This window comes from Entelurus aequoreus, linkage group LG08, assembly GCF_033978785.1.
Source record: "Entelurus aequoreus isolate RoL-2023_Sb linkage group LG08, RoL_Eaeq_v1.1, whole genome shotgun sequence".
NCBI classification, from domain to species: Eukaryota; Metazoa; Chordata; class Actinopteri; order Syngnathiformes; family Syngnathidae; genus Entelurus; species Entelurus aequoreus.
Window position 1 is genome coordinate 44,242,064 of NC_084738.1, and position 24,912 is coordinate 44,266,975.

At 40.5% G+C, this 24,912-nt stretch overlaps 1 protein-coding gene across 3 annotated transcripts in view; it reads left to right on the plus strand.

The window, feature by feature from the left end:
• Window positions 1–24,912, plus strand: part of LOC133655912 (solute carrier family 45 member 4) — a 114,150-nt gene that overhangs the window by 80,446 nt on the left and 8,792 nt on the right. For 2 of the 3 annotated variants that reach the window (XM_062056542.1, XM_062056543.1), the window contains 12 exons: window positions 9,915–10,103; window positions 11,879–12,058; window positions 12,132–12,322; window positions 12,396–12,576; window positions 16,338–16,811; window positions 17,761–18,029; window positions 18,099–18,260; window positions 18,844–18,943; window positions 19,028–19,108; window positions 19,176–19,306; window positions 23,980–24,048; window positions 24,140–24,294. In XM_062056542.1, the coding sequence (XP_061912526.1) occupies window positions 9,915–10,103; window positions 11,879–12,058; window positions 12,132–12,322; window positions 12,396–12,576; window positions 16,338–16,811; window positions 17,761–18,029; window positions 18,099–18,260; window positions 18,844–18,943; window positions 19,028–19,108; window positions 19,176–19,306; window positions 23,980–24,048; window positions 24,140–24,294 (2,182 nt within the window). The remainder of the gene's footprint in view (window positions 1–9,914; window positions 10,104–11,878; window positions 12,059–12,131; window positions 12,323–12,395; window positions 12,577–16,337; window positions 16,812–17,760; window positions 18,030–18,098; window positions 18,261–18,843; window positions 18,944–19,027; window positions 19,109–19,175; window positions 19,307–23,979; window positions 24,049–24,139; window positions 24,295–24,912) is intronic. The other variant, XM_062056545.1, reaches the window with a different exon arrangement.

Below are 24,912 nucleotides of genomic sequence, written 5' to 3' on the forward strand. Positions count from 1 at the left end.
AAGATGTTGGATTGGCTGCTGGCTGTTTACACAAAGATGCTAGCTAGCAGTAACAGCAGTTTGACTGGCAATGTTTTTTGATGTTGTAAAGTGTGTCGGTGTTGGCGTGAACCCCTCCAAAGCCACCAACAATAGAGTATTGAGATTAATAATGTACAGTATTATTGTGCCACCAACTTTGTGTCTCTTCCTCAAGCCATCCTTTTCCCTCTTGACACTCAAGCTCTTTTTCACTCTGTTTTTAATGCGCTTTCTCACGCTATCGCAGGATATGAATGGCCATTATGAGGGCATGGTGGCGCTAAGTAGAAAATAAAAATGTGTTGTTTCCTGAAAGAGCTCATGTTAATCAATGAGAAGGTCAGTCCGTCCAAACGGTTTTACTTCTAGTGTATAAAATCATCACAACGCTTTTATTGCACCTCACCGTTTTGCTAGAAGAACACACATCAGAATCAGAATCAGAATAGTTTTATTGCCATTGTTTGAGAACGGGTTCACAAACTAGGAATTTTTCTTGGTGCAATCGTGCAACATAAAACACATATAACACATTTGGTAATAAAAAGAGCTGTAACTGAGCTATCACATCTTGTTATAGACTTAGAAGGAATTCAAGGAGCTACGGTTAGGAGTTATCGTTCATGTGCCTGATGGCCGAGGGAAAAAAAACTGTTCAGGTGGCGGGAGGTGTGGGTCTGGATGGAGCGTAGTCTCCTGCCTGAGGGGAGAGGGGAGAATAGTTTGTGTCCAGGGTGAGAAGAGTCAGCTGTGATCCGACCCACACGCCTCCTGGTCCTGGAGGAGAACAAGTCCTGGAGGGATGGGAGCTTGCAGCCAATCACCTTCTCAGCAGCACGTATGATGCGCTGCAGTCTATGCTTATCCTGGACTGTGGCGCCGGGGAACCACACTGTGATGGAGGAGGTCAGGATGGACTCTATTATGATGGCTGAGTAAAACTGCACCAGCATCTCGGTCGGCACCTTAAGTTTCCTCAGCTGCCGCAGGAAGTACATCCTCTGCTGGGCCTTCTTGATGAGGTGATGGTGGTGCCCAAAAAACGGAAGGAGTCCACAATGGAGACGGGGGTGGGAGAGTCAATCAGGGTGAGGGGGGATGGTGGGGCTGTGACTTTCCTGAAGTCCATGATCATCTCCACTGTTTTCTGGGCGTTCAGCTCCAGGTTGTTGAGGCTGCACCAGGACGTCACCCGGTCCACCTCTCTCCTGTAGGCGGACTCATCGCCATCCGAGATGAGCCCGATGAGGGTGGTGTCATCCGCAAACTTGAGCAGTTTTACGGACTGGTGACTGGAGGTGCAGCAGTTTGTATACAGGGAGAAGAGCCAGGGGGGGAGTACACAGCCCTGAGGAGTACCAGTGTTCGTGGTTCGACTGTCCGAGACAATCTTCCCCAGCCGCACGTGCTGTCTTCGGTCTGTCAGGAAGTCATTGATCCAACTGCAGAGGGAGTCTGGCACACTGAGCTGGTAGAGCTTGTCTCGTAGCAGTCCAGGGAGGATGGTGTTGAAGACAGAGCTGAAGTCCACAAACAGGATCCTAGCGTAGGTTCCTGCGGAGTCCAGATGCTCCAGGATGAAGTGGAGGGCCAGGTTCACTGCATCATCCACAGACCTGTTGGCTCTGTAGGCGAACTGCAGTGGGTCCAGGAGGGGGGCAGTGATGTCCTTGAGGTGGGGCAGGACCAAGCGCTCAAAGGACTCCATGACCACAGGCGTCAGCACAACCGACCTGTAGTCATTTAGTTCTGTGATCCGTGCTTTCTTGGGGACAGGGACAATGGTGGAGGTCTTAAAGCAGGACGGCACGCGGCATAGCTCCAGAGAGGTGTTAAAAATGTCAGTGAAGACAAGAGCCAGCTGATCCGCACAGTGTCTGAGAGTGGAGGGGGAGACACCATTCCGCGTATTCAGCTTCAAGAACTGCCGGCGTACATCCTCTTCTCGGATGGAGAGGGCCTTTACAGTCCTATGATGTTCTTGGAGTCCTTTAACTCATTTAATGAAGTGCTGGCATTGGTGGGGAGGGTGGTGGTGGGGGGAGCAGGGCTTTGATGAGCTGAAGGCCGTTCATGACGACAGTAATGTGTGTTGAGGCCCTGAGCGAGAGTCCGGTCATTCAGGGCCTGGGGGGTTTTGGGCTTATAGTTCGTAAGGGCCCTTAGCCCTCTCCAAACGTACATACAGAGATGGTGGTGAGCTTCATTGTGTGGCACACCCTGGGGTTGGAGTGTAGAAATACAGTGAGCCTTGTACAGGGTTTTCTGACAACAAGGATCTGACTGTTGCTGTTGCTGTTGCAAGATGGAAGTTCTGCTCCTTTTTTGTTGCGCTTCCTCGTGCTGAAGCAACATGGCAGCTCTTTGAGCAATGGTGTGACGCATACAATTGCTCTTATATTGCAACCCCTCCAGAATATTGTGTATAGTAAAACGAGAGCTTTGATGAAATTGTTAGGTTTCAACCATCAATCTTGGAGAAGGAACATTCTCTGTTATTTTTTTTCCTCGTCGTCCACCTCTTTGACCCCCAACTTTTTCCCTTTCTCCTTTTCTTTCACTAAAAAACTTCCTGCTGTGCAAATTCTCTCAGTATTGTTTAGTTTTTGTGTGTGCACCTGCAAGTGTGGGAACAAGTCTGTGTGGGAACAGCGAGAAGTTTGCTATGCCTGTTGTTATGCAGCGTTGTATGTGTGTATGTTTGTTTGCTGGTGATTTATGTCACTTTATTATACATACTTGCACAATGCAAATAAGGAGCTGGATCAAAAATCCTGCCTTTTGTAATAATAATGCTATGTTTGACAAGTGTGTGTGTGTGTGTGTGTGTGTGTGTGTGTGTGTGTGTGTGTGTGTGTGTGTGTGTGTGTGTGTGTGTGTGTGTGTGTGTGTGTGTGTGTGTGTGTGTGTGTGTGTGTGTGTGTGTGTGTGTGTGTGTCTGAGAAAATGTTTCCTTTCCTGGCAGCGGCCAGGAAGCAGAGGATGATGGAGTCTGCGTGGCGATGGGGTTCCCAAGACCTGGTTGCCACGGTGACAGGGTTCAAACCCTGTTTATGACTCTTTTTCTCTCTTTTGTGAGCAAAATAGAGTTGCACACAGGCGCAAGAACAGGAAGATGGTCTTTAAATGTACGTCGGAGTGAGGGCTCAGTGCTGACAAGGCATTCCTGTGCTGCTGCTGCATATGAGGACTTCAGCAATTTGCAGAAAATGGCTTGTAGTTTCACATTTGGCTTGTTTGCCTGGAATCCTGGTAGTAATGTGATACGTGCATTAGTGCAACATCACGCTAACGCCAACTTTATTTGTATTGCCCTTTTAAAAACGACAAGCGCTGACCAATGTGCTGAAAATGAGTGAAAGGAGTCAAAAAGTTTAAAAAAGTGCATATAAATAACTGAAATTATCAAAACTTGGGGTATAAAATAAACAAATAAAAACATACATAATGTCGTAGCCCGTTGCCCGGGTCATATTTGTGATGTTTAGTTTGGTCATATCTCCTTAGTGTCATTTCTGTTCTTATGCTCCCTTTGTTGCCTCAGGACACTAATTATTTGCACCTGCCTCTGGTTAGTGGTCAGGACGTGCACCACAATAACTCTCTGATCACTAATCAGAGAGTTATTTATACCTGCCTCACCGTTAACGCTAAAGACTTTCTGCATGGCTATGCTAAGCTAAAGCTAGCCTCGAGCATGTTGTATGTTCCCAGCGATATGCTGGTTCGATTTTCGCCGTTTGCCTACTGAGAATAAATCTGCATCTTACTTGCACGCTGCTTCTTGACGTCCGACGACAGCACACATACGACCCAAAGGCAACAAATAAAAGCAATCAAATGTAGATAATAAAAGTAGGAGACACAAATAAGAGCATACAAAAAGATACCAAATCTAGAGAGTAAAAGGTAGAAAACACAAATATGAACATACATAATAATAAAGGGTCAATCTAAATGATAAAGGGTAGAAGATACAAATAAGAACATACAGGGAACCAAATCTAAATAATAAAAGGTAGAAGACACAAATAAGAACATACAAAAAGATACCAAATCTAAATAATAAAAATATAAACATACATAAATGGAACACCGCAGAGGCCACCGCAGTGGGCGGTATGGCTTAGTGGGTAGAGCAGCCGTGCCAGAAACCTGAGGGTTGCAGGTTCGCTCCCCGCCTCTTACCATCCAAATCGCTGCGGTTGTGTCCTTGGGCAGGACACTTCACCCTTCACCGGTGAATGAATGATGAATGATAGGTGGTGGGCGCAAACTGGCAGCCACGCTTCCGTCAGTCTACCCCAGGGCAGCTGTGGCTACGAAAGTAGCTTACCACCACCAGGTGTGAATGAATGATGGGTTCTCACTTCTCTGTGAAGCGCTTTGAGTGTCTAGAAAAGCGCTATATAAATCTAATCCATTATTATTATATGTTTCTTTTACTTTTTATTCAAAGCTGTATGTAGAAGTGGCTGGTTGCATCAGCTCTGCTCTTTTAATGTCTTTAATGTCCTTGTTCTTTGATGTTTGACGCTCTTACATGTGTGTAAGAGGGATGTGTGCTATGGCTATGAGTTGTTTTTTCCCTTGGCCTCAGTCTGGACCCCCTCTCCAGCCCCCCCCCCCCCCCCCCCCCCTCCATCAGCGATCCTGTTCTGTCTCCCTGTAATGTTTGTCTGATCTTGAATGGGATTGTGCTGAAAATTTTAATTTCCCCTCGGGGATTAATAAAGTATTTCTGATTCTGATTCTGATACAATGAAAATGCAATCAAATCTGAATAATAACCACAACAAAGTTGTAGTTAAATTGTTTAGTGTTGGTACCGTCCACTCACTGTATATTAAGGCCAAAGGTGAGAATTTTAATGCTTTTGACCGCCATCTACAAGACTGTAGTGCAACAGTATCACCTGATTTTTAATGCAAACTGTTGCAAGCATGTTGTAGTTACCCAATGTTTGTTACATCTGTTACATTCTACATGAAACAACGCCCCACCCTTTCTATTATACAAGTCTATGCTTGACATTAAGTGTTATTACAGCTTTTTATGTTTGTCAGTCAAAGAGCCTGAGGTACCTGAACACGGAGTCCTTTCACACACACAAAAGCACATGCACACCCTGTGTATATTACAGTGTGAATGTTGACATGGCTGACACTTGCTATAGTGAATCCACTGCACTTTATGCTTTGCATTGCAATATTCTTGCTCTACTCTCATAATATTGTGTGATATGGCTCATGTATTAAAGTTAGTTAACCCATCCATCCAGCACCTCAACAAAAGAAAAGCATGCATGATTGTGCACATTCAACTTTATAGCAGAAGAAACGTTTAGCCCAAATCATCCTAATAAACATATAGTGGCAAAAAAATATATATTTTATTTTTATTTTTTATTATTATCTTTGATGACTGAATAAAGCTGACACATGCTAGAGGTTGTGAAATGAAAAAAATAAAGAGATAAACCTCCCTAAAAAGAGACCAAAAATGTCCCAATGCTCTTTTTGATTGCACATTAATTTTAAAATTATGCAAGCCTTTATTAAGATTTCAAATTTGGACTACTGGCCATTTTCTATATTTCATATTTTTCTAACAGGTGGCACTACTTTTTCGCACTCAAAGCTTGCAACAAACTTTTACACTTTCTACTGTTTACTCAATGGGTGCCTTGCTATTGAAAACGTGTGTCTCCATCAATCTTTGGAGAGTGGCCTTAAAGGTTAACTCCCAGGCCCCAAACAGAATTGATATATCTGATATGGATATTTTAAGCAGAAGTAGTTTAAAAGATTGATGATTGATCGTTTAAAGTGGAAAAAAAAATATCCAAAGCGAAAGTCTAGTAGGTTCACATAAACGCAAGCTAATTAATTAATTTATTAATTGCTGTTATTTAATGAACTTGAATATTATCAGAGAAAAGATTAATAACGAGAAAACTATTCATATGGTAGCAACTTAGCAAGTTTATCCTAAAAAAAAAATAATAATAATAATAACAGCAACTGAGGCTCCATCTATCAACATTATGTATTATTGCAGAAAATGTTGATATTAGTGGCCAGAGTTTAAAAAAACTATTCTAGGATGCTAAGTAAGTGCTCGCAATAGACAAGGTTTATAACAATACTTTTTCTCTGCGGGGAAATTTATTTGGCTGCAATTAACAGGTTTGACTGTCATATTTTACAGCATTTTTTGGAATGCTGACAATTTTTGTTCCAAGGACATTCAGCGTGAGTTTTGTTTTAGATCTGAGACATCATGGCAGACTTGGTAACAAACAACAAAGACGACAATTTTTGGACAATTGTGGATTCACAACCTTATCTTTTTTAACTTAAATGAACGGACGATGGACTACTGCTTCTAGAAACGAGCACAAAGAAGAGGGTGAAACCTTGTAGCAGACGGAAGCCAATATAGTGAGGTGAAAGCCACTCGATACTGCAAATGTGGAATTTGGAGACCAGCTATTTTGACATAAATGACGTGCTTACCCCAAATAAACCTGAAAAGTTGACAACTGTCCATAAAGTGAGTGTCACTTTATATTGATCATGATACATGCAGCACATCATACGTGTTATTCCACCTACAGCACAAACGCTGTCTGGCTAGCTGTGTACAAACAAAACATGAAATATGGGCTAATACTTTACAGATACTGTGATATGATTGTTCATGTTTAACAGTCAGTACAGATTGGTGTCTTATCGCATTGTGTTGTGCATTACAAACTCAAATGTGTTTCATGTAGTTGTAGAAGTTAGCTTATGTCTCGCCGTAGATAGCTTTTACGGCTAATGCACGCGGATTTGTTGCTGCGATAGAAAAATAGTTCCTCAGTGTTCGCTCTTACAATAACAATGTTGCTACAGCTTGGTTATTATACAGGTTACGGGATGTAAATGAAGTATTGTTGACGGTTTTAGAATACATTTTTACAGTGATTTAGAGATAGAATAGATAGCTCCCATTAGCTGCATTGCTCGCTGCCTAGAACAAGCCCATTTTTACATGTTAGAATTAGAGATGTCCGATAATATCGGACTGCCGATATTATCGGCCGATAAATGCTTTAAAATGCCATCCATCCATCCATTTTCTACCGCTTATTCTCTTCGGGGTCGCGGGGAGCGCTGGAGCCTATCTCAGCTACAATCGGGCAGAAGGCGGGGTACACCCTGGACAAGTCGCCACCTCATCACAGGGCCTACACAGATAGACAGACAACATTCACACTCACATTCACACACTGGGGACCATTTAGTGTTGCCAATCAACCTATCCCCAGGTGCATGTCTTTGGAGGTGGGAGGAAGCCAGAGTACCCGTAGGGAACCCACGCAGTCACAGGGAGAACATGCAAACTCCACACAGAAAGATCCCGAGCCCGGGATTGAACTCAGGACTACTCAGGACGTTCGTATTGTGAGGCAGATGCACTAACCCCTCTTCCACCGTGCTGCTTTAAAATGTATTATCGGAAATGATCTGTATCGGTTTCAAAAAGTACAACTTATGACTTTTTAAAACGCCGCTGTACGGAGTGGTACACGGACGTAGGGAGAAGTACAGAGCGCCAATAAACCTTAAAGGCACTGCCTTTGCGTGCCGGCCCAATTACATAATATCACGGCTTTTAACACACACAAGTGAATGCAAGGCATACATGGTCAACAGCCATACAGGTCACACTGAGGGTGACCGTATAAACAACTTTAACACTGTTACAAATATGCGCCACACTGTGAACCCACACCAGACAAGAATGACAAACACATTTCGGGTCAACATCCGCACCGTAACACAACATAAACACAACAGAACAAATACCCAGAACCCCTTGCAGCACTAACTATTCCGGGACTCTACAATATACACCCCCCGCTACCCCCTACACCCCCCCACCCCACCTCAAACCCACCCCCCTACAACCAAGCTGCTGTTTTGAGACATGTTAAAAAAAATAATGCACTTTGTGACTTCAATAATAAATATGGCAGTGCCGTGTTGGCATTTTTTTCCATAACTTGAGTTGATTTATTTTGGAAAAACTTGTTACATTGTTTAATGCATCCAGCGGGGCATCACAACAAAATTAGGCATGATAATGTGTTAATTCCACGACTGTATATATCGGTATTGGTTGATATCGGAATCGGTAATTAAGAGTTGGACAATATCGGAATATCGGCAAAGAAGCCATTATCGGACATCTCTAGTTAGACTGCAAAGAAGAAAAAAAACGTTTGCCTTCTTGTTGTCACAAAGTGTTGGTGACGAACCCCAAGATGCAGAGATGGCAGGCTTGGTGCAGGAAAACATGATTTAATGTCCAAAATAAGGCAAAACACAAACCAGGAACCAGGAACAGGCAAACTGGAGACAGGGAACAGGAACCAGCAAACAGGAAAACTGGAAATAGCAAACAGTCCACAGCATAACGCTTACAGCTACTACGACAATACTCCAGCACTGACTGGAGGGAGAGGCAGGTCTAAATAGCAGCCGGCTGATTGACACCAGGTGTGGCCAGGTGCCAATCAGCCGCAGCTGAGGGGAAACAGCGCTCAGGGAGACAAGCAGGAAACTGAACCAAAATAAGAGCGCTGACAGGAAATAAAACAAACAGAGGAAAAACTAAAGCATAACCAAACTGTCAGGGACAAGCCTGACACTTGTCTCTTGTAATGATTGTCAACGATAGGCTTAATTCCAAAAAAAAGTGCAGTTCCTCTTTTATACTTGGTAATATACTGGTCTGCTGGAACATGTTTCTGTCTACAGTTCTATTAAAATGATGCTTGGATTTTTAGATACTTTATATTACTTTGGGGGCGATACTACTAATTTGGGCATAGATCCAATACCAAGTAGTTACTGGAGCAGTATTACCAATGCTGATCCTGATACTTACAATTTTCAGGATCAATAAATTATTCAATGTTTGATCACAATTGCAATCAGACAAAAACACAGGATGGCGGTGTAACAATATCAATTAAATATTTAAATGTTTCCAATTTATAACATACAATATTTTGGGCAAAATAACTCAACAAAAATTACTATTAGCTCTGATTTAAATCCTTTGGTTTGTCCAAGGACTTCATTCCTGAGTTTGGAAACAACAACAAAAGAAGCAATTTTGTGATTAAAATGTTTTAAAATCTATTCACTGTAGTATGGACCTTATACTGATACTATACTTGGTATCGTTACTGACAATATTTGTATCGATCCGCCGACCCCTGTTTACATTCAAGAGCTCTAGCTTAGCGGTTAGCACAGCTTATTGTTTCCTCTTACGGTGTGTAGGGTAGCATATTATGCTATTTCTCGTCCTCCAGTGATAATGATACTTGTATGAAATTTACTTTATTGGCTGCCAATGAGGCGAGGATTTTTGACTCGCACTGTGGAGGGACATTATTCGCTACTCGCCAGCGAGGACGCTACATTGGGTTTACTACACGGCTGTTTGCTTGTCGTTGTCCAATTTGCGGGACACAGCTAGAATGTGTCATCAACATTCATTATTACGGTATGAAAATAGTATTAAAAGCTCAATCGTCGGCCAAGTTTATTTATTTTCTATTGTCAATATTGCGCAACCCTAGAAGAAACAATCTATTTTTGGGCCTAATAAAACTAATATTAAGCAAATAATAGTACTTGAAGTGTGTTTTATGGAAATGATGATATAATCAAGCTGACACTTTTTTCATTATAATTAAATATCTTTGTTGATTTTTCGGTTCTCTTTAGGGGTTGAAATAGCTCAGGTGTACAAAAATTGTACAGTATTGTGCTGATTCTACCTCCTGACATGATGCATCTTGGCACTAAATGGTCCCTCCTTGTATCCAGGTCTTCCAGAACAGTACAACAGCCTGACCTGGTTCCTCAGTCCTGTTCTAGGCCTCATGTTCACGCCGCTGATCGGCTCAGCCAGCGACCGCTGCTCGCTGCGCTGGGGCCGGCGGAGACCCTTCATCTTGGCACTGTGTATTGGAACGCTGATCGGAGTGGCGCTCTTCCTGAACGGATCTCTGATAGGTACCTGTGAAAAGCATACTCTGTGCCTAATAAAGTGGCTGACGGGACAACTGTATGCACACGGTTGCTTTACCCAGCATGCACTTTGTCCACTTTGTCCCCACAAGTGGAAATACACTTTACCTTGGAGGCAACTCGCCATCGCACAGCCGCGTCCTCGTGCAAAGGGCCGAGGTTATGCTCTGGGCTTGTTATTACGTCACAGAGAGGTTATTTCAAAGTTATACACACACCGATCGAAGTCATTGATTGACAGTTTGACCGACAATGCGCAAATATTGATCGTTGTGGTTCAGTGTAGTTCCGGTTGCCATTATTATTTGAACAAAGATTGTAGTGCATTACGGTGTTGTTATTTCCCATTCATATCTCCTGCTGAGATGCTGGCACGTTTAGTGTATGTGAGAGAGAGAGTGGAGTGTATGTGAGAGAGAGTGTGTGTGTGTGTGTGTGTGTGTGTGTGTGTGTGTGTGTGTGTGTGTGTGTGTGTGTGTGTGTGTGTGTGTGTGTGTGTGTGTGTGTGTGTGTGTGTGTGTGTGTGTGTGTGTGTGTGTGTGTGTGTGTGTGTGTGTTGACATGGGAACACAGCAGCAAGCAGTTCACAAGAAAATACTTCCTGTTTGCTTCCCCCTCTCAACCAACCACGCGCCACTTCCTGTCTGCTAGGTAGTGAGTAGTGGTACTTCCATTGTAACACACACACACACATTAATAAAGGCATGACAAAGCTTGCCATGTCAGCCTGTGTTATATTTTTCTTTCTCACACACACTAACCTTTTTTACACCCACAGACATCATAGAAAGAAAGATGATGACAAAAGAATGAATAAATGTGATGTAGCTTAAAAAAACATTACAATTACCAACAAACACAAGCATGTCAATAAAAACTATATTTCAATAAAATATGTATAATAGTACTTTTTTGTGTTTATTGTACCTGTATCTAATTACATTTGAATAGTACCTTGAATGTGAGTGTGAATGTTGTCTGTCTATCTGTGTTGGCCCTGCGATTAGGTGGCAACTTGTCCAGGGTGTACCCCGCCTTCCGCCCGAATGCAGCTGAGATAGGCTCCAGCACCCCCCGTGACCCCAAAAGGGACAAGCGGTATAAAATGGATGGATGGAGTACCTTATTGTCTGGCCAGTAGTTTGTGGTTACAGTGATTATATTAACAAAAACCTTTTTTTTTTAACATTTTAAATTGAAAGGATTAAAATTAAAACAGCATTTTTTTCAAATGTTAAATCCTCTGAATATGATCATTAAACAAATTCTAATTAATTAAAATTAAAATGTAATTGAAAAAAATTGTTGATTTCTATGTAATTTTTTAAAACGGAGGCTGTCAAATTTAATGCATTAACTTGTAATTAATCACAAAAAAATTTGAATGTAAATTATGTGTGTAAATGCAGAATAATCACACGATGTATTTTGAGTGCACATGCTCCTTTATCCTAACCGCAGATGGTAGTGATCAGGTCAATGCATAGTCAGTGCAAAGATAAGTCAGGAGACACACGTTGCAATATCATTTGAAAGCACTAAAAAAAACATACACTTGCATCAAATAAACTTTTTATATATATATTTGTATATTGCACGTACAGTACGTACACAAGTTTTATATTATTTGTACAAATACCGTAATGTTCAGTTCAAATTGATGCTATGAGAGAGAAAAACATATTTTCTATTGTTGTAGATAAATAAGCTTTATACTACTTATTGGGAAAAGGTCAAAATTTGCTTGTCTCCTGTGTCAGGACTGTCTTTGGGGGATGTGCCGGGGAAACAACCAATAGGAATAGTCCTCACCGTGCTGGGAGTGGTGGTGTTGGACTTCAGTGCCGATGCGACGGAGGGACCAATCAGAGCGTACCTTTTGGACGTGGCCGACACAGAGGACCAGGACATGGCACTTAACATCCATGCAGCCTCAGCAGGTATGCAGAGAATATTATACGACGATACCAACACAAATCTGTAGCCGATATTTAATCACATTTGTTTTGGCAGGTCTCGGTGGGGCGGTGGGCTACGCTCTGGGCGGTCTCAACTGGACTAACACCTTCCTGGGAGACATCTTCAAGTCTCAGGAGCAGATTCTGTTTGTCTTTGCCGCCATTCTCTTCTCTGTGTCTGTGGTGTTACATCTGCTCAGCATTGACGAGCAGCAGTACATACCTTTACATGACAGGCTGGACCAGGTACTTTCTGACTTGTTGTGTTTGTTGTGCGACTTAAACTCAACACAAGACACGTGTGGCCTTCCTCCTATAGGAGAGTCCAAGCCAGCCTCAACCTTTAGGTGATGGCAGGACGGGACTTCTGGCTCCTAAACTGGAAAAGATCGGGGAGGATGACACAATGGACAGCTTTGACCTTTATGACGCCTACAGAGACGATCTGTCCGAGCGCGGGGATTTGGACATGGACTTTCTGGAGGTGGAGCTCGTTAGAAGTGAGTTTTGACTGATGTATTGGATGTTGTTTATTTGTTAGGCAAAGTTTGTGATTGAAAAAAAAAAGATTATGATAAGTTCATTGAAACTTGTGTCAGAAGGCTCTGCTGCCACACACAATAAAGGGTGAACAGGAATAGCCGTCAGGCAAAAATGTCTCTATTGCTCCAAATTGCTCCAAAATAACAACACTATGAATTTTTTTGTACATACAATGGAACCTCGATTTACAAAGTAATTGTTTTTTGAACAGAGTTCTTGAATAGAAAAGTTTGTATACTGAAGCAAATTTCTCCATAAGAAACAATGTAAATATGAATAAGGGGTCCCAGCCTCCGCAAAAGTCCATATTTTAGTAAAAGTTTGTACACTGTAAACACAATATAACGCATTATTTACTACTGCATATCAAACAAACACAACAATGGGGTGATAGATCAAATGTCTATTTTGTAACAAAGCCAAAACAACAAATAGCTGAACTGAACCCTGTGGAAACACACACACACACTGTCACAAGCCTTATGGTATACTCAAGTTAAAATCACAAAACTTCTCAACTTTGACAGCCAGGTCGCTACAATGATAAGGAATTTTTTGAAAAATCCAGGATGGCGCCGCTGTAGTGGCTACTGGTTGCAGGAGCTCTGTGTTCTTGTGTACAGTGCATCCGGAAAGTATTCACAGCGCTTCACTTTTTCCACATTTTGTAATGTTACAGCCCTATTCCAAAATGGAAAAAATAAATGTTGGTCCACAAGATTCTACACACAGTACACCATAATGACAATATGAAATAGTTTTTATTTTAATTATTTGCGCATTTATTTGGCAGTATAGCTCGGTTGGTAGAGCGGCCGTGCCAGCAACTTGAGGGTTGCAGGTTCGATCCCCGCTTCCGCCATCCTTGTCACTGCCGTTGTGTCCTTGGGCAAGACACTTTACCCACCTGCTCCCAGTGCCACCCACACTGGTTTAACTGTAACTTAGATATTGGGTTTCACAATGTAAAGCGCTTTGAGTCACTTGAGAAAAAGCGCTATATAAAATGTAGTTCACTTCACTTCATTTATTTAAAAAAATTATAATTAAGATATCACATTTACATAAGTATTAACAGCTCAAAATTTAGCTCAGGGGCATCATGTTTGACTGATCATCCTTGAGATGTTCCTACAGCTTAATGGTAATTCACATGTGGTAAATTCAGTTGGTTGAATATGATTTGAAAAGGCACACATCTGCTTATAAATAAGGTCCCACACTTGACAGTGCATGGCACAGCACAAACAATAAATTAAGTCAAAGGTATTGTCTGTAGACCTCTGAGACAGGATTGTCTCGAGGCACAAATCTGGGGAAGGCTTACAGAAAAATATCTGCTGCCTTGAAGGTTCCAATGAGCACAGTGGCCACCGTAATCCGTAAATGGAAGACATTTGGAAACACCAGGACTCTTTCTCAAGCTGGCCAGCTGTCAAAACTGACCAAGAACCCGGGGGTCACTCTGTCAGATCTACAGCATTACTCTGTGGAGAGAGGAGAGCCTTCCAGAAGGACATCCATCTTTGCAGCAAACCACCTGTATGGTAGTGGCCAGATGGAAACCATTCTTTAGTTAAAAGCACATGGCAGCCCACCTGGAGTTTGCCAAAATGCACCTGAAAGGCTCTTAGACCATGAGAAACAAACTTATCTGGTCTGATGAGACAAAGATTGAACTCTTTGGCGTGAATGCCAGGCATCATGTTTGGAGGAGACCGGTGCCTGGTTATCACCAGGCCAATACCACCCCGACAGTGAAGCATGGTGGTGGCAGCATTATACTGTGGGGACGTTTTTCAGCTGCAGGAACTGGGAGACTAGTCAGGATAGAGGGAAAGCTGAATGCAGCAATGTACAGAGACATCCTGGATGAAAACTTGCTCCTGAGCGCTCTTTAACTCAGACTGGGGTGATGGTTCATCTTTCAGTAGGACTACGACCTTAAGCACACAGCCAAGTTATCAAATGAATGGCTTTAGGACAACTCTGTAAATATCCTTGAGTGGCCCAGCCAGAGTCCTGACTTGAATCAGATAGAACATCGCTGGAGAGATCTGAAAATGGCTCTGTACCGACGCTTCCCATCCAACCTGATTGAGCTTGAGAGATGCTGCAAAGAAGAATGGTCGAAACTGCCAAAAGATAGGTGTACTAAGCATGTGGCATTATATTTAAAAAGATGTGAGGCTGTATTTGCTGCCAAAGGTGCATCAACAAAGTATTGAGCAAAGGCTATGAATACATGTACATTTTTTAAAATACATTTGCAAAAAGCTCTAAAAAAACGTTTTTATATTGTCATTTTGGGGTATTGTGTGTAGAATTTTGAGGACAAAAATAAATGTATTCTATTTTGGATAAAGGCTGTAACATAACAAAATGTGGAAAAAGTAAAGCGCTGTGAATACTTTCCGGATGCACTGTATCCTCTTTTAGTTTTCTTAATGTTTCCCTCTTGTTTTCATGTGTTTTTGGCCTTTTGGTTCGGGACTGCGCGACAAGGTGTGGCACTTCCGTGACTTCTGCGCTGCTTTTTTGTGAACTTTTGGATCTGCCTCGAGGGAGCCTCTTGGCCATGGCCATGTTTGTACCGGAGACCAGGTGCTGGCTCTCGGCCACACTGTAGTCCTCAAGCAGAGACCGTAGGGGCTGCAGAGGAAGAGACGGGGCTGCACAGCTTGCGTTGCGCGTCAAGATGGACGAGCTTCACGGAGCTCTGGCTGAAGGAACATGTATAGGACACTTCGGTTTCCCTGGACGGATTCTTGCTTATCCATCCACGCAGACCGCACTTTGGCCAAGAGATAGTGGGCAGCCTAGGAAGTAGTCAGCTCTCTTGATTGCTTTTTTGGGTCTATTCCTGTCTCTGGCCATGCGACCCCCCCATCACCGCGATGGCGTGGAGCACTGCAAAGGCCACCACGGTGTATGTAGGTGTTGAGATGGTGGGGTTTTGTTGTTTATGTATGGTACAATTGTATGTGCGCACTATGTATTACTTATTGCTCATTTTTGGTTTGTTTGTTGTGTTTTACTTTTGTAGCTGTATGTACAAATGGCACCGCTGAATTGGCAGCATGTATTTTTAATATTATTTTCAATGTTCTGTAAGGTTTCTCTCTTGTTTTTATGGACTTTTTGTACTGCAACCACATAATTTCCCCACTGTGGAATTAATAAAGTCAATCCATTCATCCAAAATAAATTCCAATTTACCTTGTTGGTTAATCTTCTTTGCGCGCAGCAGAAGAAAGGGAGGGGAAAGAGGCTATGGGTACTTCCTGAAGGTTTAAAACCACACATCGCTTGTCCATTTGCTTTTTTTGTACTAATATTGAGCTAGCAAAACTTGGGAAACTATGTAAAAAGGCAAAAAAACACTTTAAAAGAACACAAAATAGCACAGTAGCTGACAACAGAGCCATCAGCTCGCCCACAATGGATGTGCTGCTGGGCACAAAATGACTGCGCTGCAAAACACACAATGGGTGTATGACATGTTCGTATATTGAGACAAGGTTTATAGAACAGAACGTGTTTTTATTTGGTCTGTGGTTCGTAAATCCAAAAAAATCTAATAATGAGGTGTTCGTAAATCGAGGCTCCACTGTGTTAACTTAGGACTCTGTATTACATATAAACACCGTAGTGCCATCTGCTGTAACTGTTGAGTCACTTGTCCCTTAATGCGACATCCCCGTTATTATCCTTCTAGGTAAAAGTGACAGTGTTCTGGCCATGACGGACGCCACTTTGGAACACCTGGACCACGAGGCTTTATTCCTGTGCCACATCGAGCCGTCCATCTTTGCCGACCGCCTCTCGCCCTATCACAGCTCTCCCCCGGCACCCGCCCACCTCCTGCGCCCCAACTGCATCACCCCGCCACTTCCTCCCAGTCTGGCTGGCGTGCGACGCAGTAGCAGTGCAGGAAGCCAAGACCTACTCCGCCCCCAAACCAGCAACCACCAAAAACACCCCTCGGGCGGCAGTGTTAAGATCTGCCGCCTATCGGCGTTCTTACAGGAAATGGAGAACGACGAGGGGCAGGAGGCGTTGCTCAACAACCAACTCAATGAGCAGCGCACCTTGAATGGTCGCTTGCTGGCAGGCGTCGACATGACAAGTACAGGTGCCGCTAACGGGCTGAGCGCTAAAGGACAAGCTCATCGTGCCGGAATGGTCAAAGGTAGTTTAATATATTTTAACGTATGTTATGATATGCTGTAATACAACAGAGAGCATACATTTATATAGTTATAGTGTATTAGCAGATTACATATGAAACATTGAGTATAAAAATTATGGCTCTGAATCTTTGGGCACCACATGATTCGATTTTTGGGGATAATGATTCGATTCAGTATCGTATCTCGATTCAAAACGATTCTCGATTCAAAATCCATAATTTTTTAATAACATTGGGTGCCAATTATATGATTAACTACATTCCTCCATAAAATAGATAACAGCTTTGATACATTTCTATATTACTAAAAAAAAACTGCTTTTGTTTATTAAAATGCTTCCCAAACATTTAATAAAGTCAAATACAAATAAGACAACAAGAGAAGTATCCAACGCTTCTAAGTAAATCTGTACAGGAGATATGGGCATTAACATCAACCATATGATTTGCCTGAGTGTCTGGACAGGACAGATTAAAAAATAAATAATAATACAAATATTTGGTTTTTTTATTCGATTTTTGATTTAAAAAAAATGTATCAATTAAGAATCGTTACAAGTAATAATCACGATTAATTCGAAAAAAAAGAAAAAAAAATTCACATCCCTAATAATAATGCTCCATTTAATGCCTGTATTCAATTATTTACCATATCCCTTATAGTTGCAGCATGTGTGGTCTACAAGAGCAATTAACGGCCGGCGTCTCTAATAAGCGCCTGGTAGAAAAAAAACATTGCCATTAATGGCTGTAGGCAACCTCCTGATGCAATTTTTTAACACTGTATCAGCTGCATTTGAAATATCATGACCACTGTATACGCTGTAAATGTTGCCAAGCTCCTGTTGGTGTGAACGTCATGCATGTTACACTTACAATGAACTCATTATTGCTATTAATGCTGTTCAGCAGTTTGCACCATTAGATAATTTCTGGTCTTTCGTGGCAGCTGCCAGCACGGGAGCCCCCATGCGGCTGTCCCACCACCACCACACCTTCTACCGCCAGCCGTCTTGCACCTTCTCCTACTACGGCCGAGTGGGCCGTCACCGCCGCTACCAGCGGGCCAACGCTGCCTTCCTCATCAAGCCTTCGCGCAGCATGAACGACCTGTACGAGGTGGTGGCGCGGCACAGGCACAGTAACCGGCAGCGCAACCGGCACCGCAGCGGCAACACCAACTCCTCCAGCGGAGACGCGGAGAGCGAGGAATGCGAGGTGAGGACGACTCGCCTCTCCTGTTGCACCTTGCATGAAATCATGGCAACTAAACTTCCATCTTGTCAGGTGGAGACAACCGTGCGTCTGCTGTGGCTCTCCATGCTGAAGATGCCCCCGGAACTCCTGCGTCTGTGCGCCTGTCACCTGCTCACATGGTTCTCCATCATAGCAGAGGCCGTTTTCTTCACAGACTTCATGGGACAAGTCATCTACCACGGAGATCCCACTGTAAGGGCAGACCCTGCTTCACACATTTATATCAAATATTACTGATAAACAGTGGAAGGAATTTGTTATTAAGTGTTTTTTTACCTGCACAATCTAATATAATCCAGTACAAGAATTGAGGAAAAAGTGTGGTAAATGTGCCCGTATTATTATTATTGTTATTATTATTATTTTTACATTGATTTTAAAATAAATATAATACATTATGTGATTATTAATGTCATGTTATAAGTTTATTTTAAAATGCAATAAGATTTTTTATGAATAATAATAAATTGCATTTGAAACACAAATTAATTTAAACTAATATAAGTTACATATAATTATATAATTAGACATTAATTAGATGGTCCTATATTTACTATTATCACAATTAATTAAAGGCCTTTTTAAATTAAAATTATGAGTTTTATGTTGGTATTCACGATGAAGTTATTTATTTTGACATATGTGGATTTTTTAAATTAATCAGATTGTAATTAATTTTAATCAAATGTTGCATTTTTTGTTTTTATTTTTGCTCTGCAATGATAATTTTATCAAAATGTTATGCCAAATTTGAATGATGCTCTTCTTGTCACAGGCTCCAGTTAACTCCACTGCTTTGGATAATTATCACCAAGGCGTTCAGATGGGATGTTGGGGTCTGGTTATATACGCCATGACTGCTGCTACTTGTTCAGGTAACAACACACATAATGTACCTTTTTCATTTCATTTCAATTCTGCATTTACTCTAACCTTTTGTGTTATGTCAACCCACATAGCTCTCCTTCAAAAGTACCTTGATAACTTTGACCTGAGCATCAAGGTCATTTACATCCTGGGCACGCTGGGGTTCTCCATAGGTAAGAAGGACATATTAACAGCATTTAGCCAGCTGCTTCATCTCTTTTGCTTCTCATTCTTTCATAGGAACTGCTGTCATGGCTTTATTCCCCAATGTTTATGTTGCCATGGTGATGATCAGCAGCATGGGCATCATGTCCATGAGCATCTCCTACTGTCCCTACGCCCTGTTGGGACAATACCATGAAATGAAAGAGGTAACAATAAATCACACTGTTTAACTATCTTATGAAAATAGTATAGGCCACTCCTACTACAAATATAGCTAATTGACAGTAGAGATGGGTACAGTTCACATTTGAACCGATATGGTACCAATTCTTGATACCTGGGATAACGGTACTCAACGGTACCAATTTTCAGTACTTTTGTGTGTGTTAGTAAATATTTCTAGTTTTTGATTTATTTATTTTTTTTGCAACGTTTAACAATGAGCTGATTATGATAACTGCTGTCCATGTGTTATATTTCTTGTTTTATTGTGACATTTTTGAGTTTCAGATGCAACACTTATTACACACTAGGGTTGTCCCGATACCAATATTTTGGTACCGGTGCCGGTACCAAAATGTATTTCGGTACTTTTTGATACCTTTCGATACTTTTCTAAATAAAGGGGACCACAAAAAAATTGCATTATTGGCTTTATTATAACAAAAAATCTTACGGTACATTAAACATATGTTTCTTATTGCAATCGAATAACAATTTTGTCCTTAAATAAAATAGTGAACATACAAGACTACTTGTCTTTTAGTAGCAAGTAAGCAAACAGAGGCTCCTAATTTGTCTGCTGATGTATGCAGTAACATGTTGTGTCATTTCTCATTCTATTATTTTGTCAGAATTATGAGGGACAAGCTGTAAAAATTAATTATTAATCCACTTGTTCATTTACTGTTATTATCTGGTTATTTTCCGTTTCAACATGTTCTATCTACAATTATGATAAAATGTAATAAACACTTATTCTTCTGTTGTTTGGATACTTTACATTACTTTTGGATGATACCACAAATTTAGGTATCGATCCGATACAAAGTAGTTACAGGATCATACATTAGTCATATTTAATGTCCTCACGTGTCCAGGGACGTATTCCCTGAGTTTATAAACATAGAATGAATTTTTTTTAAATTAAAAATAAATTTGTGATGATAAAAAATATTGATGTAATAATAGTATCGACTAGATATGCTATTGTACTAGGTATCATTACAGTGGATGTCAGATGTAGATCCACCCATGGCATTTTTTTACATTCAGGCGCGCTGGCTTTTGTTTGCGGCGAAGCCGGTGAGCTATTGTATCCTCCTACGGTGTGTAGTGTAACATGTTTAGCTATTCCTTGTCCTGCAGGGATGATACTTGTAAGAAACTCACTTTATTCGTCTCCATGGAGGCGAGGATTAGTGATTTAGAAGTAGCTAAAACACTGCAGACTGTGGATGGATGTTCGCTGCTAGCTAGCTATCCATGTCTTAAAGCACCACCTCCACACTGTGGCTGCTTTGTAAGTACTCCGTGATTGTGTGCTGCCGAACATGCTCCCCTGCTGGTAAAACCAGCAATGTCACGACGTGACTACGCGCCGTCATGCCCGGGAACCGGTACCTTTCAAACAGATTATAGTATAGTTTTTGATTCATTAGTACCGCGATACTATACTAGTACTGGTATACCGTACAACCCTATTACACACAAGCTGTAGTTTTAGTTTTTATTAACAGATTAAGAGATGCTAAAATCGCCATGTAAAAACGCTAATGCTAATCAGTAGCATTGAAATAAATAAAGTATAAATAAAGTTTGATTGATTAGCAAAGCCAATTTATATTAGCATCAAGCTAGCGAGTCTTATTTTACTCACAATTAGGATTGTACGATGTACTGGTACTAATAAAGTACCGTGGTATTTATTATTTTAAAAAGTCACCATACTGCCTTTGAAAATACTTTTTTTTTGTTCATGCTGATGCTGATGGCGCGCCGTGGTGACATTGCTGGTAATACAAGCCAGGGTGCATGTTGGTCAACACATGCACAGAGCACTTACAAGCAGAAACAGTGTGAAGAAAGAAAAGCAAGAATGGACGTATTTTGGCTTTAAAACTAACAATATAGAACTAACAATAAAGGTGAAGCTATGAACACTGAATTGCCGCTCTGCAAGCGGTGCTTTAAAACATACAGTAACTTGCTAGTGACTAATGTCTCTCGACAGTGTTTCAACTACTTCTATCATCCATGCAGGACGAGAAATAGCTTAACATGCTTCGCTACACACCGTAGGAGGATACAATAGCTAACCGCTAAGAGCAAGCCAGGGCGTCTTAATAAACAAATGGGTGGATCTATACAAATATCGACTGTAACAATACCAAGTTCATGAGCCGTATATAGTTGGTACTGCAATGATTACATTGATATTTTTTATTAAAAATAAATCTTGTGTCATTTTTTGGGCTGGTTTATGAATTTAGGAAACACACAAGAGCTTTAAGTATGACTAATGTAAGATCCTGTAACTACTTGGTATTGGATCTACAGGTATACCCATATTTGTAGTATCACCCAAAACTAATGTAAAGTATCCAAACAACAGAAAAATAAGTCATTATTACATTTTAACAGAAATGTACATTGAACATGTAAAGAACAGTAAATGTACAAGTAGACTAACAATTAGGGCTGCGAATCTTTGGGTGTCCCACGATTCGATTCAATATCGATTCTTGGGGTCACGATTCGATTACAAATCGATTTTTTCCGATTCAACGCGATTCACTATTTAAAAACAATATTTTTCCGATTCAAAACAATTCTCTATTCATTCAATACATAGGATTTCAGCAGGATCTACCCCAGTCTGCTGACATGCAAGCAGAGTAGTAGATTTTTGTAAAAAGATTTTATAATTGTAAAGGACAATGTTTTATCAACTGATTGCAATAATGTAAATTTGTTTTAACTATTAAATGAAACAAAAATATGACTTATTTTATCTTTGTGAAAGTATTGGACACAGTGTGTTGTCAAGCTTATGAGATGCGATGCAAGTGTAAGCCACTGTGACACTATTGTTCATTTTTATTTTTTTTATTTTTTTATAAATGTCTAATGATGATGTCAATGAGGGATTTTTAATCACTGCTATGTTGAAATTTTTACTAATATTGATACTGTTGTAGATAATATTGTTTTGTTGGATTGATTAATAAAAAATAAAAAATATAAATTTTTAAAAATCGATTTTTAAAAAATGAGAATCGATACTCAATCGTGCAACGTGAGAATGCCGATTTCAATTCGAATCGATTTTTTCCCACACCCCTACTAATCTATCCATTCATTTTCTACCGCTTGTACCTCATAATTTTAACAAAATGATACAATCAGAAATGACACAATATTTTTTATTTTTTTATTTAGCCTTTATTTAACCAGGTAAAAATCCCATTGAGATCAAAGATCTCTTTTCCAAGGGAGACCTGGCCAAGAGGGCAGCAGCAAGGTTACATTAAAAACAGTAAACAACACATAAAACATCAAATTTACAACATTAAAACTTGCTCACATAACACATGTGCATACAGACAAGGTAGACTGCAGTCTTCACAGAAGCTTTAAACTCACTCAATGTAACAAGGGTTTGAAGTTGAATATTCTATTGTAGGTTATTCCAAGCCTTCGGTGCTGAAAACCTAAATGCTTTCTTGCCCAGTTCAGTTCTTACTTTGGGGAAGACAAATTGCAGAACATTCATTGAACAAAGATAACAATAAGGTACTGCATATGTCAGCAGCCAAATTAGGAGCCTTTGTAACCCAATTGCATACTCACTACTAAAAGAGTATAGTGTCTAGTATATTCAATATCTTATGTAATGACAAAATTGTTCTTTGATTGCAATAAGAAACATATGTTTAATGTATCATAAGATTTTCTGTTCAAATAAAGACAATAATGCCATTTTTTGTGGTCCCCTTTATTTTGAAACGTATCAAAGTATCGAAATACATTTTGGTACTGGTACCAAAATATTGGTATCAAGACAACTTTAGTATATACCAGTGGTTCTTAACCTTGTTGGAGGTACCGAACCCCACCAGTTTCAAATGCGCATTCACCGAACCCTTCTTTAGTGAAAAATAAAAAATAAAATTTTTTCAAATTCAAGACAAAGTTATATGTTTTTGGTAACACTTTAGTATGGGGAACAAATTCTAAGTAACAAAGACTTAATTTACAGTTTTTTGGACACTAGAGGAACATATTCTAAGTAACAAAGACTTAATTTAGAGTTATTTGGTTAGGGTTAGAGGGTTAGGGCCAGGGTTAGAGGGTTAGGGTTATAATAAGGCCATGCCGAATAAGGCATTAATAAGTACATAATAATGATAAGTTGAGAGCCAATATGTTATTAATTTGCATGTTAATAAGCAACTAATTGATGGTGAATATGTTCCCCATACTAAAGTGTTACCATGTTTTTTTACTGGTGCACAAAATGAACCGTGCATGAACATCACCTTGTTCAAAGAACAAAACCAACACAGTGCATGAACTCACAACAAATTACACACCTGCAAATCCGTCTGACTTCTGCTGTTGCCGTATCCGTAATACGCCGATAGGGAGAAGTTTTTATTTACACGATGAGTCGGGTGTGTCTTGACCTCCGCCGAACCCCTGAGCCCGACTCACCGAACCCTTAGGTTTCGATCGAACCCAGGTTAAGAACCACTGGTATATACTGTATAGTAAGCCGGTTATCAAGTGGGTGGTCCTCCATGACAATGTGTCATCATGCTGTAGGAGGATATTGAATAGCATTTCATTATGTTGTTTTTTTAATTTATTATTGTAGTACATCCATCACAGTCCCGGCAACTCCCGAAGAGGATTTGGCATTGACTGCGCCATCTTGTCCTGCCAAGTATGTTTTCACACTTTTTTAACACACCTAAACATATCTTTACTATACGTTCTGCTGTACTAAAATTTAAACTTGGATGTCATTCTCATAGGTGTACATCAGTCAAATCCTGGTGGCTTCAGCTTTAGGTTCCGTCATGGAAGCCGTTGGCAGCGTGCGTGTTATTCCCCTCATGGCGTCCGGGGGCTCACTCCTTGGATTTCTCACCGCCTGCTTCCTGGTCATTTATCCCTCACCACATAACGGGTAAATAACACTTATTTTAAAATTATTTTTTTAGTTCAGTTTATTTGTTTGTTTAGCACATTTTTGGGGAGAAAAGGACAAAATTCACTAAAGTGGGGCAAACATGCTTTTTGTTTGAGAGTAGTGCTTTGATATTGTACCTTTTTAAATGGAAAAACACAACAATTAAAAAAAGGCAAGGGTTGCATGTTTTTTTTAATATGCTTAACATTCGGTGTGTTATATGAAAGTTTTTATCAGAAAAGGCTTCTCAGTTTTTAAACAAAAGACTTCTCAAAACAAACACGAGATTTTCAGATGGATATGAACATGATTTTATGTTTGTTTGTTTGTTTCTCGCCAAGTTTCTAGACACATGCCTTTTCACATTTGAGTATTTTTGGAGAGACTTGTTTTTATGGAGGTGGTTTTGGTATAAAATATATCTGTTTTCTTCTATAACCACTTGCCAAAAGAGTCCAACAAATAGAGATACATGCTTTTTCACACTTGCCAAGTGTTTTTGGAGATTGATGGGTTTTGTTTTTTTTTGGGGGGGGGGGCGGGTTTGGTATATTATATGTCTTGTGTTTTCATCTAAAACTACTTCTTACCAAAGTAATCAAATATATTGACAAA